At 42.7% G+C, this 12,118-nt stretch overlaps 1 protein-coding gene across 3 annotated transcripts in view; it reads right to left on the reverse strand.

Moving 5' to 3' along the window:
* Positions 1-1,115: 1,115 nt before the first annotated feature.
* Positions 1,116-12,118, reverse strand: part of CPQ (carboxypeptidase Q) — a 398,816-nt gene continuing 387,813 nt past the window's right edge. Inside the window, exon 9 of one of the 3 annotated variants that reach the window (XM_041769082.1) lies at positions 1,116-1,429. In XM_041769082.1, coding sequence (XP_041625016.1) covers positions 1,266-1,429 — 164 coding nt within the window. In that variant the 3' untranslated portion in view covers positions 1,116-1,265. The remainder of the gene's footprint in view (positions 1,430-12,118) is intronic. The other 2 variants (XM_041769090.1, XM_041769085.1) reach the window with 2 other exon arrangements.

Raw genomic sequence — 12,118 nt, forward strand, 5'->3', positions numbered from 1 at the left:
TCTGGAAATTCAATTACATGTGTGTTAGATCCCTTGATATCCAATCACATGTATATCAGACCACGTACATATTAGATCACAACTCTTGGGAGCTCCATTCTAGTGCTTGTTTGCTCGTTGCTCACTATTTCTTCCCTTTGTGTTTTAGTTTGGGTAATTTTTATTGACCTCTTTTCAAGTTTGTTCATTCTTTCCTCAGCCTTGTTCGGTCTGCTAATGCACCCAACAAAGAAATGCTTCATCTCTGATATTATGCTTTTTATTTTAACATTGGCATTTGACTCGGTTTTACAGTCTTCATCTCTCTCCTCCAATTCTCCTTCTCTTCACACACATGGTCCTAGATCTTTAATGTATCAATTGCATTTATATTAGGGTCCCTCGCTGGTAGTTCCAGTGTCTAGGTTATCTTCTGGTCTGGCTCTCTTATTTGCTTTAACCCTTGACAATACTTTTTTTTTCTTTCTAAAAATCAAAAAAAGAATTTATACTAGGCATTGTGTGTGGAAGAAGAGTAGGTGTCATTCCCAGAGTGGAAGAGGATCAATGGTTTTACTCTACTGGGCCCTATAAGTATTATTTAGCCTCGCTGGGTCTCAACCATGTCAACAGAAAAATGGAAATAAGCCCCAACTCCAAGAAATAGTGTGTGAGATATATAAGACATAAATGTAAAATACTATCATTTACCGGGTGATAGACCTTAGTACTTATGTTTAATAAGGCGACTAGATTATACACACTTGGTTTTTATATCCAAATGGTATCTTTTTCCTGCTAATTAAAAAAAAATCACATTTCATTTTTAAAATTCTAATGAGAGAAAATGTGCAAATTAGAAAGCCAAATGCCCCCGCACATGTAATTAAGACCATACTATAATTGTGCATTCCTCTACTCCTTCAATAAATAACATAAAAAATTGGTGTCACTGCATTTGATTTAATGTTTATTAATACACACATAAAGCCCAGAGATCTTCCAGACATTTATCCAGTATTTAATTTCAAAGTAGAAGCCGTAAGTTTTTATGGATGGTATAAAGAAAGGTCCCCACGTGATCCCCACCATATTTTGATTCGATGTGGGGTTGGGGATCATTTCTTCCTGTAGAAACAGAGAATTTGGAAAGTATTAAGAAAGATGGTAACAGAAAGGATGAGAAAGTCCTGTGCTTTGGGAACGGACCAGGTCCAATGGGCCCATCAGTTGAAGTGGGAGCCAGCATTCCTGGCCGGAGGAGACCAAAGGGCTTGCTCGTCTTGCTAAGACCTGGGCAGCATTTCCTCCATGTCAGCGATGACGTAGGAGACCACAGCCCAAACGGCGGCGGCCACGTTCATCTGCTTCGGATCCATGGCAGTCATGGTGTCTCCATGGGAGTGATGGAAGGAGAAGTACCTGTAGAGGTCGTCGAGCAGGCTGGCTCCTGGGGAAACAGAGGAAACTCTCAGTGTTTGGGCCGAGGTGCCGAGCGGCTGACAGGAACCCCGGCCTCCCCGCGGCCTCCCCCTGGCCTCCCCCTGCCCCAGCTCGCTGCTCCTGCTCCGCGGCTGCAGGGCCCGAAGTGTTACTTCCCCAGGCTCTCCGGCAGCAAGACGTTGCCAAGCGGCAGCACTCGTACTACCAGGATTTGGTGGCAGGCGGTGAGAGAGGCCAAGGAAGGCCTTTATGTCGCTGGCAAATGCCCGCGTGCTGCATGGCAGGTAGGCGAGCAGGCCGGAGCAGCACAGGCCACACTGGAACCGGCAGGGTAGGAAGGCAGGAGCCTGGATTAGGACGCACGACAGCCCGCGGCCCAGGCCGGACACTGCCTACTTCTGGGCCGCGCCACATTAAAGCAAACGGATCTCCCTTTGTTTAAGTAACAGATATGAATGTCCTATTTATTGACAAAATGACAATGTCTGCTTTTGTTCTCCGTAAGACTGCAAGTTGCGTACCTTCCTTGATGCAAAAGAAAGCCCGTACTCCCTTGCTCAAGCTTTTCTTCTCTCTCTCTCTTTTTTTAAAAGATTTACTTATTTATGACAGACACACAGAGAGAGAGAGGCAGAGGGAGAAGCAGGCTCCATGCTGGGAGCCCGATGCGGGACTCAATCCCAGGACTCCAGGATCACGCCCTGGGCCAAAGGCAGGTGCCGAACCGCTGAGCTACCCAGGGATCCCGCAAGCTTTTCTTCTCAAATCATTCACACACTTCCCATGACATTTCCCAGTAACCTCTCAAGGCACCAGCAGGCATCTCTGCCCCACCTGAGAGCTTCCTTCTCTCTCTAGTGAAGCCTTCCTCTAGCTTCCACAAGGGCCCCGGCCCTGAGAGTCTTCACTGGCCCTCAGTCATCCTTCAGAACCCCCTGGGTCCAGTCTGCGGATTCCACCTGCACTTCTTTATCCTCTGGCCTTATTAACTCACATACATGGTGTCTCCTTGTAAACTGCACATACACAAGATTGCAGAGAACATAAATGCATATCATGATGGGTGACAACATAAAAACTACGCATATATCCACAATCCAATGTAAGAAAATATTACCGGTGCCTTTGAGGCCCATTTTATGAGTTCCCCCATCCCTTGTAGATCCTTTACTTCCTCCAGAGGTACACCCTTCCCCTTTTCTGCTTGTGTGTTAATCACTCCTTGCATTTTTTAAAAAAAATTATTTATTTACTTGAGAGAGACAGAGAGAGAGAGAGAGAGAGAGAGAGAGTGAGCACAAGCAGTGGGGAGGGACAGAAGGAGAGGGAGAAGGAGGCTCCTGCTGAGCAGGGAGCCTGATGTGGGGCTGGATCTCAGGACCTGGGATCATGACCTGAGCCAAAGGCAGGCACTTAACCCACTGAGGCATCTGGCACCCACTCCTGCTTTAAAAAAAAAAAAGTTTTATTATATATTTATATGGCATTATACATAAATAAATAAATAAAATATTTATTGTTTAACACTTTTGCCTCTGAAACCTATTCACTAGCTACAGTCCTGTGACTTGCTTTTTCCACTGAGTGTGTATGGCTGTAGTATTTTCATTTTTTTTTACTGCTGTACGTTATTTCGTTGCATTTATTTATCCATTTTCCTGATGATGGACATTCAGATTGTTTCCGGTTTTCTGTTATTATATGTTGCTCTCTGGCATCTAGATAAGGGAATGGAATTGCTATGCTATAGAGTATGTGTGTGTTAATTTTATCATGCAATTCCAAAACGTGACCCTTTTCCACGTGTACTTCCACTGTATTAGTCTTCCTCTTGTTTCACATCCTCTCTAGCACTTGGTATTGTCAAGGTGATATTTGCTACTCTCGTGGGTATGAAATATTACCTCATTGTGGTTTAAACTTTGATTTTTAAAATTATTAATGAGATTGACATGTTCTGATATATGTATTTTTTGGTCATTTATGTTTTCTCTTTTGTGAAATGCTTGTTCATGCCTTTTGCCCATTTTCTAATTGATTTGTCTTTCTTTATTGATTTGTAGGAATTTTTGAAATATTTTAGATACTAATCCTTTCTCAAAGTTTATATAAATCATTTCCCAGCTTTTGGCTCTTTTCACTCTATTTATCACATGCTTTGCTGAATAGATGCTCTTACTTTTAATGTAGTTTAAATTATTAATCTTTTCTTATGATTTTCACTTCTTAAAATTTTGTTTAAGAAGTTCTCCCCTACCCTAATATCATAAAAATATTCTCAGATGTTCTATTTTAAAACTTTTTAAAAGTCTTGCCTTTCATTTTTAACTTCTTCATCCATTTAGAATTGAAATTGATTTTTGTATAGCATAGGCTTATATTTTTATTTTTTACATATCCCAGCAAATTTATTGACTGTTATACCCTCTTTCCCCACTGATCTGCAGTATCAATTTTGCCACATATCAAATTTCCTTATGTATGTGGGTTTATTTTGGGGGCTTTATAATTCTATTCCAATGTACTGTGTATCCCTGTGGCAAGACAATAATGTCTTAATTACTACTGCTATTTCTTGGAATCTGACAGAGCAAATCCTCTCACTTTCTCTTCCTTCCCCTTCAGGAATGCCTTACTATTCTTTTCTTAAGAAATTTTTATTTATTTATTTGGAGAGACAGTGAGTGAGAGAGAGACACAGGCAGAAAGGGGTAGAGGGAGAGGGAGAAGCAGACTCCCCGCTGAGCAGGGAGCCTACACGGGGCTTGACCCCAGGACTCCGGGATCACGACTTGGGCCGAAGACAGATACTTAACCAACTGAGCCACTCAGGCGTCCTATGGAATATCTTCCTATCCATGTCTGCTCTTTCAGATAAAGTTTGGCACCATTTTAAAATTGTACAAAAAGAGTGCTTTTAGATTAAATGGAAATTCTGTTAATCTACATGTCTATTTGGGGAGAAGTCACATCTTTACATTAGGATATTGTGTTCTTATCCATGAAAATGGTGTGTTGGTATGTATTTATTGAAGTCTTCTATAGCATCTTTAAAGTTAAGTTTCTTTTTTTTTTTTGTAATACAGTTTCTATACCTTTTGTTAGTTTTCTTTTCTCCAAGGCTTATACTTTTTGTTGCTAATTGTAAAGTATACATTTTAAAAAGCTGCATTTTTCTGTTTGTGGCTATCCATTTTCGCATCAAGGATACATCTGATTCATAAAAAGGCAGGTGTTCCTTCTTTTGTACACTCTGGAATAGTTTGTGTAAGATTAGAGTGATTCATTTCCTGGTTATTTTGTAGAACTCTGTACAAAACCATCTAAGTCTGATACTTTGCTTATGTTAAAATTTTTAACAAATGATTTGATTTCTATCCTGGTTATTGAGCTATTAGGGTTTTGTATTTCTTCATGAGTTATCTTTGGAAATTATAATTTTTTAGGAATGGGTGATTTTTGGCCAAATATTCAAAATAGCATAAAGTTATCAGCAATATCCTGTTTTTATCTCTGTTTATGTCTGTATGTACAGGCATGCATTTTTTTATTTCTCCATATTAGTTATCAGTGTCTTCTCTCTCTTTCATTCATCAGTCTTTCCAGCACTTTATCAGTCGTATTATTAGTCTTTTGAACAAAAAAAAAGGACAATTTTTTTTTAACATTCTCTACTATATACTGGTTTTTCTTCCATTGGTTTGTACTCATATTTATTGTTCCCCTCCTTCTGCCTTCTTTGGCTTTATTTGCCTTTCTTTTTCTAACATCTTGAGTTGAATGTTCAGTTTATTGCTTTGCATCCCTCTGTCTCCAGTGTAAGCAATAAGACCACAATCTCCTTCCTACTGCTGCGTCAGCTCTAACCACCAGTTCATGAACATCAGTAAGAAATATTCACCAATTTTTCTTTGACTCATGAGTTAGAATGTGTTTTTTTTTTTAATTTTTAAAAGTATGAGGGTGGGGTACCTGGGGGGCTCAGTAGTAGAGCATATGCCTTCAGCTCAGGGCGTGACCCTGGGGTCCTGGGATCAAATCCCGCATCGGGCTCCCCGCAGGGAGCCTGCTTCTCCCTCTGCCTGTGTCTCTGCTTCTCTCTGTGTCTCTCATGAACAAATAAATAAAATCTTTTAAAATAAAATAAAAGTATGGGGGTGGTTTCCTTAGTTTTTCATTACTGATTCCTAATTTAGCTTATAGAGAATGCAGGCTGTATGATACAGATTCTTTTCATTCTACTGAGAGAATCTTTTCAGATTCTTTTTATCCTACTGAAATTTTCACTGTGGCCTATTGTACTATCCATTTTTATAAATGTTCTTTTTCATGTGTGGAAAATAATGTGCTTTCTGTGTATTGTATATATGTGTGAGATCAAGCTTGTTTCTTCAAATCTTTTAACACCCAACTGATTTATTATCTGTTTGAGCTATCAATTTTGAGAGGGATCTGTGAAAATGTCCCTCTGTGATTTTGGATTTTTCTTCTTGTAGTTCCAGCAATTTCTTTGTTTATATATTTCAAACTTACACTATTGGGGCACACAAATTTAGAATTACAGCTTCCTGGTAAATTGAGCATCTTTATTAATGTGAAGTCATCCTCTTTATTTTTAGGAATGCTTTTTGTCTTGAAGTTAGCTTTTCCTAATATTTAATATAATCATACCTTCTTTCTTTACCCTAGTATGTCTTCTTCCATCATTTTACTTGCACTCTTCCTCGATCCTTATGTTTTTAGATGTTTCTCTTATGAAGACTTTTAAAGTTGAATTTTAAAAATCTAGTCTAACAGTCTGAATCTCAACTGGACAGTATAGTTTCTTTATGAAGATTGTGATTACTATTAAATTAGATTCATTTATACCATCCTAAGTTTTGCTTTCTATTTGTTAATTTTGTTTTCTAGGTTTAGCTTTTCCCCTTTTCTTTCTTGCCTTTCTCTGTGTTGATTCCCACCCCCCCAGCATTCCTTCCCCCCAACCCCTACTAGTTTGGAGGCTATACATTTTATTTTAATTCAAACAGTAGAGACCTTAGAAATCATAGCTCATATGTGCCAAAGTTAATTAATATCTTACACTAGGGCCCCTCGGTCTCCAGATGCACACCGCTCATTAAAAACCATGGTCCAGGGAAATAGGAATTGGCAGATACCTTCACACAAATGCCATGCCCCAGAGTTTCCTTACTTCTATAGATTTCTTCCTTTATCATTTTTTACCTCTGAGTGATTCCCTTACTTTGCCTTATTAAGCCATGTATTATAGAAAGACAATTATTGTTTTATCCAATAGTTATTTTTGGAGGGAAGAATGTGTCTGCAAACTTCTGGTCTACCATGTTGGCAGAGTTCTCTTCACCCAGTCCTCTACTTGCTGCCCTGTGCACTGGACCCTGTCCTTGTTCCTGAGAACTTTGTGACCTCAGGATACTGTCTAGATTTTCTATCCTATCCCAAGTTTTTAAAACTTTGTGCCAAGGTTTTCCTTTATCTATCTCCCCAAACTCCTTGCTCTGAAGTAGAATTTGGATTTATCTCCATTCGTATTTCACACTGAATTCAGCTATGGTGCTATTAGACACAACACAAGCCAGTGAGGCAAAAAATAAGTATAAAAGGAAACTCAGCTCTCACCTCTAACAATTAATGACTCCAACCTCTGCCAGTAAATATCTGAAACAGGGTGTATCAAGCTGACAATGTCTATCAAACCTTTCAGCTGTGTTGAGGAGAGTCATTCCAATTCAATGATTTTTCTTACTAACTAGTAAAATGTGTTTTCTGTTAGTCCAGTGGCTCTGAGAAAGTGGGATCTCACATTATCCAGCCTGATAATGTAACTGTCAGTGGGTGGGCTAGAACAAAGGTCCACATATTCAGAAGGCTCGGGATGCCTGGGTGGCCCAGTGGTTGAGCATCTGCCTTTGGGTCCAGGAGTGATCCTGGAGTCCCAGAATCAAGTCCCACATTGGGCTCCCTGCATGGAGCCTGCTTCTCCCTCTGCCTGTGTCTCTGCCTCTCTCTCTCTCTCTCTCTCTCTCTCTCTCTCTCTGTGTGTGTGTGTGTGTGTGTCTCATGAATAAATAAATAAAATCTTTTCTTAAAAAAAAAAAGAATATTCAGAAGGCTTGATCCAATGCATTTGGACAAATACTTGAGTTCCTACAATATCCTAGGCAGTGGTCTAAGGACTGAGGCAGACAGAAAGATGAAAAAGACATAGCTTCTCTTCTCAGAAGAGACAGCTTTTGACAGAGTGTCCAAAAGCAATAATAACACAGAATATACTGAGTGCCGTAAGGAAAGGACAAAGCAATAGCAGATGGCTCATGTAGCTGAATGACCCTCTTTGGTCCCTAGACGAGGTCCCCTTGCTATGTGCACTCCATACTTCTCTTATAACCTGTACCATCTTTTGTTATAATTGCAGGTTTGACAACTGATTTCCCCACTATATCGTAAACTCTCTGAAGGTAAGGCCTCTGTTTTGTTCTCTGTCACAATGCCCATAACATAGAGCCAAACCGAAGATGAATGTGTATTTGTTGGGCAAATGAATGACATTAGTGAATTTTAGGAGTGAACTGGACCTTGAAGGTGCTGTGCCAGTCAGAACCCTTGTAGGAAATAAATGGGATGCTCCAAAAAGGCAACTTGGAGAATTTGACGAAAGGACTATTTACAAAGTGTGGTCAGAGTTAAATGAAGCCCATAAGAGATGCCGAAGCACCGTAGGGCTGGCAACAACGATAGTCATTACCACCCCTAGGCTTAGAAGGCAAAGAAATCAGCTCTGGATGCAGGAGAGGGTCACCAGAGGAGCTGTGGCTATCTGCAGAAGCCAGGGAATCAGTCAGTTTCCTGCTGGTGCCTCCTGTGTCTTGGAAGGCCTCCCCATGGCCAAACCCACTCATGAGCCAGAGGGAAAGGGGGGATTGTTAATGCAGCCCATAATAGACTTCAGGGCCACAATATAGGGTAGAGAAAGGTGGGGATTGATACAGAATGGTAAAAGAGAGTTTGAACATAAGTACTTAAGATGTCAACAGACAAGAGATGGGGCGCAGATATTCCAGATGAAAGACTGTGTGAGCATTCCAATTTGGGTGATAGGTGTGTGTGTGTGTTTGTGTGTGTGTGTGTGTGTGTGTGTAACTTAGGTTAATCATTGGCAGATAAATTATTGGCATCCAACTGTGGAAGGTTCTCAATATAAGTCTGAAAATAGACTGAATGTAGTACCATAAGTGGGGAGTGGGGAGCCCTTGGGAACCAACGGGCAGAAAGGTGGGGAGACTGGAGTTGCACCTTAGGGAGATGCCCCAGAGGATTGCAGAGGTGAAATCGTGTAAAAACCATGGTGGTGAAGAGAAGGCTGGGGAAGACGTATAGTCTGGGGTCAGGTGCAAAGACGGGGGCCTCTTGAGACTATCCTAGTCTGCAATTCTCTAGAAAGTATATGACTGAAGATAACCAGAAGTCCAGTGAAACGGCCAGAGGCCCATTTTCAAGCCAGAAGATTCTTGATGTCATTATCTCAGAGCACACGGAGGAGAGACGAAGCTGTTTACTTGGGTGGGAGCGAAAGCATTTTAACGGAAATCGTGATATTTTAGAACGAGCTGAAGTTGGTGAGGACCATATGCTCCCTGGACTCCAGAGAGCATTAGGTAGAATGCAAATTCACGTACAAGTTAGGGACAAAGACTGAGAGTCACCGAGGGCAGATGGAAGGTGGGTTAGAGTCACGCACATGAAGAAGCAGGAAAGGGCATTTAATTCCAGCAGAGAGTATGGTTCCCTGGGGGCCCTTTCCCTTCAAGCCAGAGCTTCTTGACACTGCGTGATGGCCAACGGGAAAGGCTCCAAATACCATATTGAAAAAATAGAAGCAAGATATACTCGTGTACCCCCCTCTCCAGGCTTCTGAAATTCCCTTTCCATCTTAGACCGAAAGACCTTGCCTGCCAGATGGGTGGGAACTTGGCTGCCTCCCCTTACAACTGGAGCATTACAGAAGGCATTTCCTCAGAGATCGTCCAAGTTCCCATGAACATCTTATGAAACTAAAACAACTCCAGAAAATCCAATATTACCAATGAGAATGCTGATAACCACAGGCGATAGGAGGTGGGCCCGCTGGCTGCCTTGCAGCGTTGTCTCTGCAAGTCCACGGAGACGTTTTATCCGTGACAGCTACTAATCTGAAAGGCCAGCACTGAGGGAGAGGCTGCATTTCAATTTCCGAGAGCACCTGACATACTCGCATGGGTGGAGGGAATGTTAACTATCCCTGGGGATAAATTGCAGCCTCTTTTGACAGGTATATGAGCTCTGAACAGGGAAGCATCAAATGCTTTTTAGAAATATAAAGCTGGTAGGAAGGAGCCTGCTCTGAAGGCCAACATTCACCCCCTGGAAATAAAATACAGCATTATTAGGGCAGCTCGCTGTCAGGAAATTATTTCTAAGGGAGGTTTGCAATCGAAGGATGTGAAGACGGCCTTGGATATATCAGCCGAGAGGTCGGACCCATGCAGGGAGATACAGCTGAGAACACGGGGGGGGGGGGAGGGGGGTAGAGTCAGATGGGCCTGGGTTCAAATTCAAACTCTTCTGCTTAATAAGTCTTAATAAGTGCGTGGCTTTGGGTGAATCATATAGGGCTTCTCCGTCTTAGTTTTCTCATTCATGAAACGGGGCTTCTAAGGTCATGAACCTTCTAAGTCATGAACCTTGATTTTCAAGGTTCTGGTGAAAATTAGTAGACACACAATTAATCCTTTATTATCGACGTTAGAGATCCATAGGGAAGACCCAACAGACACACAGCAGCTTGGTTGATTCAATGCAACCTGGAAAGACTTAAAATTCTAATTTCGTAAGTGAAAGTTCTGACAATGGTTCTTACGGATGAAATAGCTGGACTGAGACATCTACTCGACATGACCCTACCTTGACCTGGTTTGGATTATTTTTCCTTCTCCTCCTTCCCATCCTGTTCTCTCCTCTCCTCTCTGAATCTTTTCTACAAACATTCGCCTCAGAAAATATTTTCCAGCTGCGTGACTGGGTGAGGATGGTCCAATGAATATTGTAAGAAATACCCAACCTGCCCCCATACTGTTCACAGCAGATTCCAATCTTCACAGAAAGACCTCAGTAATGACTGTGGTCTGTGCAGGATATTGGAGCGAGATTGAATACCTGCTAATTCCTGAAAAGGTGGGGGGCAAATATACAAAGGTCCTCATAGCCCCCTCTTACTGTAGGTTGAGTCTCATTCACACGTAATCAGTGGATTTTCATGCACATGAATTAAGCAATTCATACAGTGAGAAGTTTTTGAAAGACATTTGAAAGCGTTGAACGTTTAAATTCAAGGCTGTTATTTCAGCACATACGCTGGCTGCTGCGATGTTGCATGAAAGATGCACTAACGGGCAGGCAGCTGTGGAAAATCCATTTTTTTCCCTTTATAAACAGATCTGGAACAGTCTGGGGTATGAATTTAATTGCAGTGGAATGAATCACAGACATTCCCCTGATCATAATTGTGGGGTTATACAAGAATGTTATGGTCTTAACTTCTTCCCGGCAAGAAAACGGTCCCCCTAGAATCTATAAAATCTAAAAATACATTTAAACTTTAATTAAAATTATTATTACGTTTAGCAACGTTATCAGTGAAAGACATTATTGCCAAAACAATTAGAGAATCAATTCATGGACTTTGCAGACATTTAATCTTCCTTTTCAAAAAGGGCAGCTTTATCCCTTCCTGCATTAAATCTCACTGAAAATTAGAGTGAGAAGCAGCTAATTAATAGCTTTCTAACCACTGGTTCTCCAGAAGAGAAAGCAACTTCTAAGCGGGAGGGGAAAAAAAGAAAACAAAACCCTAGTAAATGAAAGGAAAGGGCAAGAAGCAGAGGGAAGGGAAAGACATCCCCAATCAGAACCCTGCAAAAAGTCTTATAATTTTGGTTTCTAAACTCTTAATTTATCCAAGAATCACCCAGTCTGTGCTACAAAGGTGTAGCATGAGCCTGCGGCTCGCGTGTCTTTGTAAAGCTTGGAACGGCCACTGGGCCCCTCTGGCCCCACAGCTCGAGCCGGTGACCCCAGGCTCACACGAACCACCTGTCGCAAGGCGGGGCGGCGACAGGTGGGCCCAGGGTCCCTGCCCCGGTCCCTGCTCCTGGTCCCCGCTGCCCGGCCACGTTCCTGCTGCAGTGGCGGGTCGCTGAGCAGTCGGCCTGGTTTTCTGTGCTCCCCCCGCTGACCCTACGGGGATGACCATCTCTGCCACTCGCAGTGGGAGCAGGATAGCAGGCAGGAGGAACAGGATGCAAATCAGGCATCTCTGCTCCAGGGATCGACGTGCTCCCTGCAGGCCGGGTGCCCGTGCTCACCTTCTCCCGGGGCCAAGCCCCCTGAACCACTGGCCTGGTCCCACACCGGTCCCCACACTGGTCCCCACACTGGTCCCCGCCTCCTGACATGAGGCCACAAAGCCCAACAGGTGCCTGGGCCACGAGGCGGGCCACGACCTGGGTCACGCTCCTTGACGGGGAGCCCGGGACTGCCCGTCGGGGGGAGCTGAGCCCACCCGGCATTGAGTCCCCGCTCTCTCTGGGCCATGCTCTCAGGGGCCTGCCAGTCCTCCCGAGGGGCCCAGACCCCTCCA

This window comes from Vulpes lagopus, chromosome 9 (genome assembly GCF_018345385.1).
Source record: "Vulpes lagopus strain Blue_001 chromosome 9, ASM1834538v1, whole genome shotgun sequence".
NCBI lineage: Eukaryota > Metazoa > Chordata > Mammalia > Carnivora > Canidae > Vulpes > Vulpes lagopus.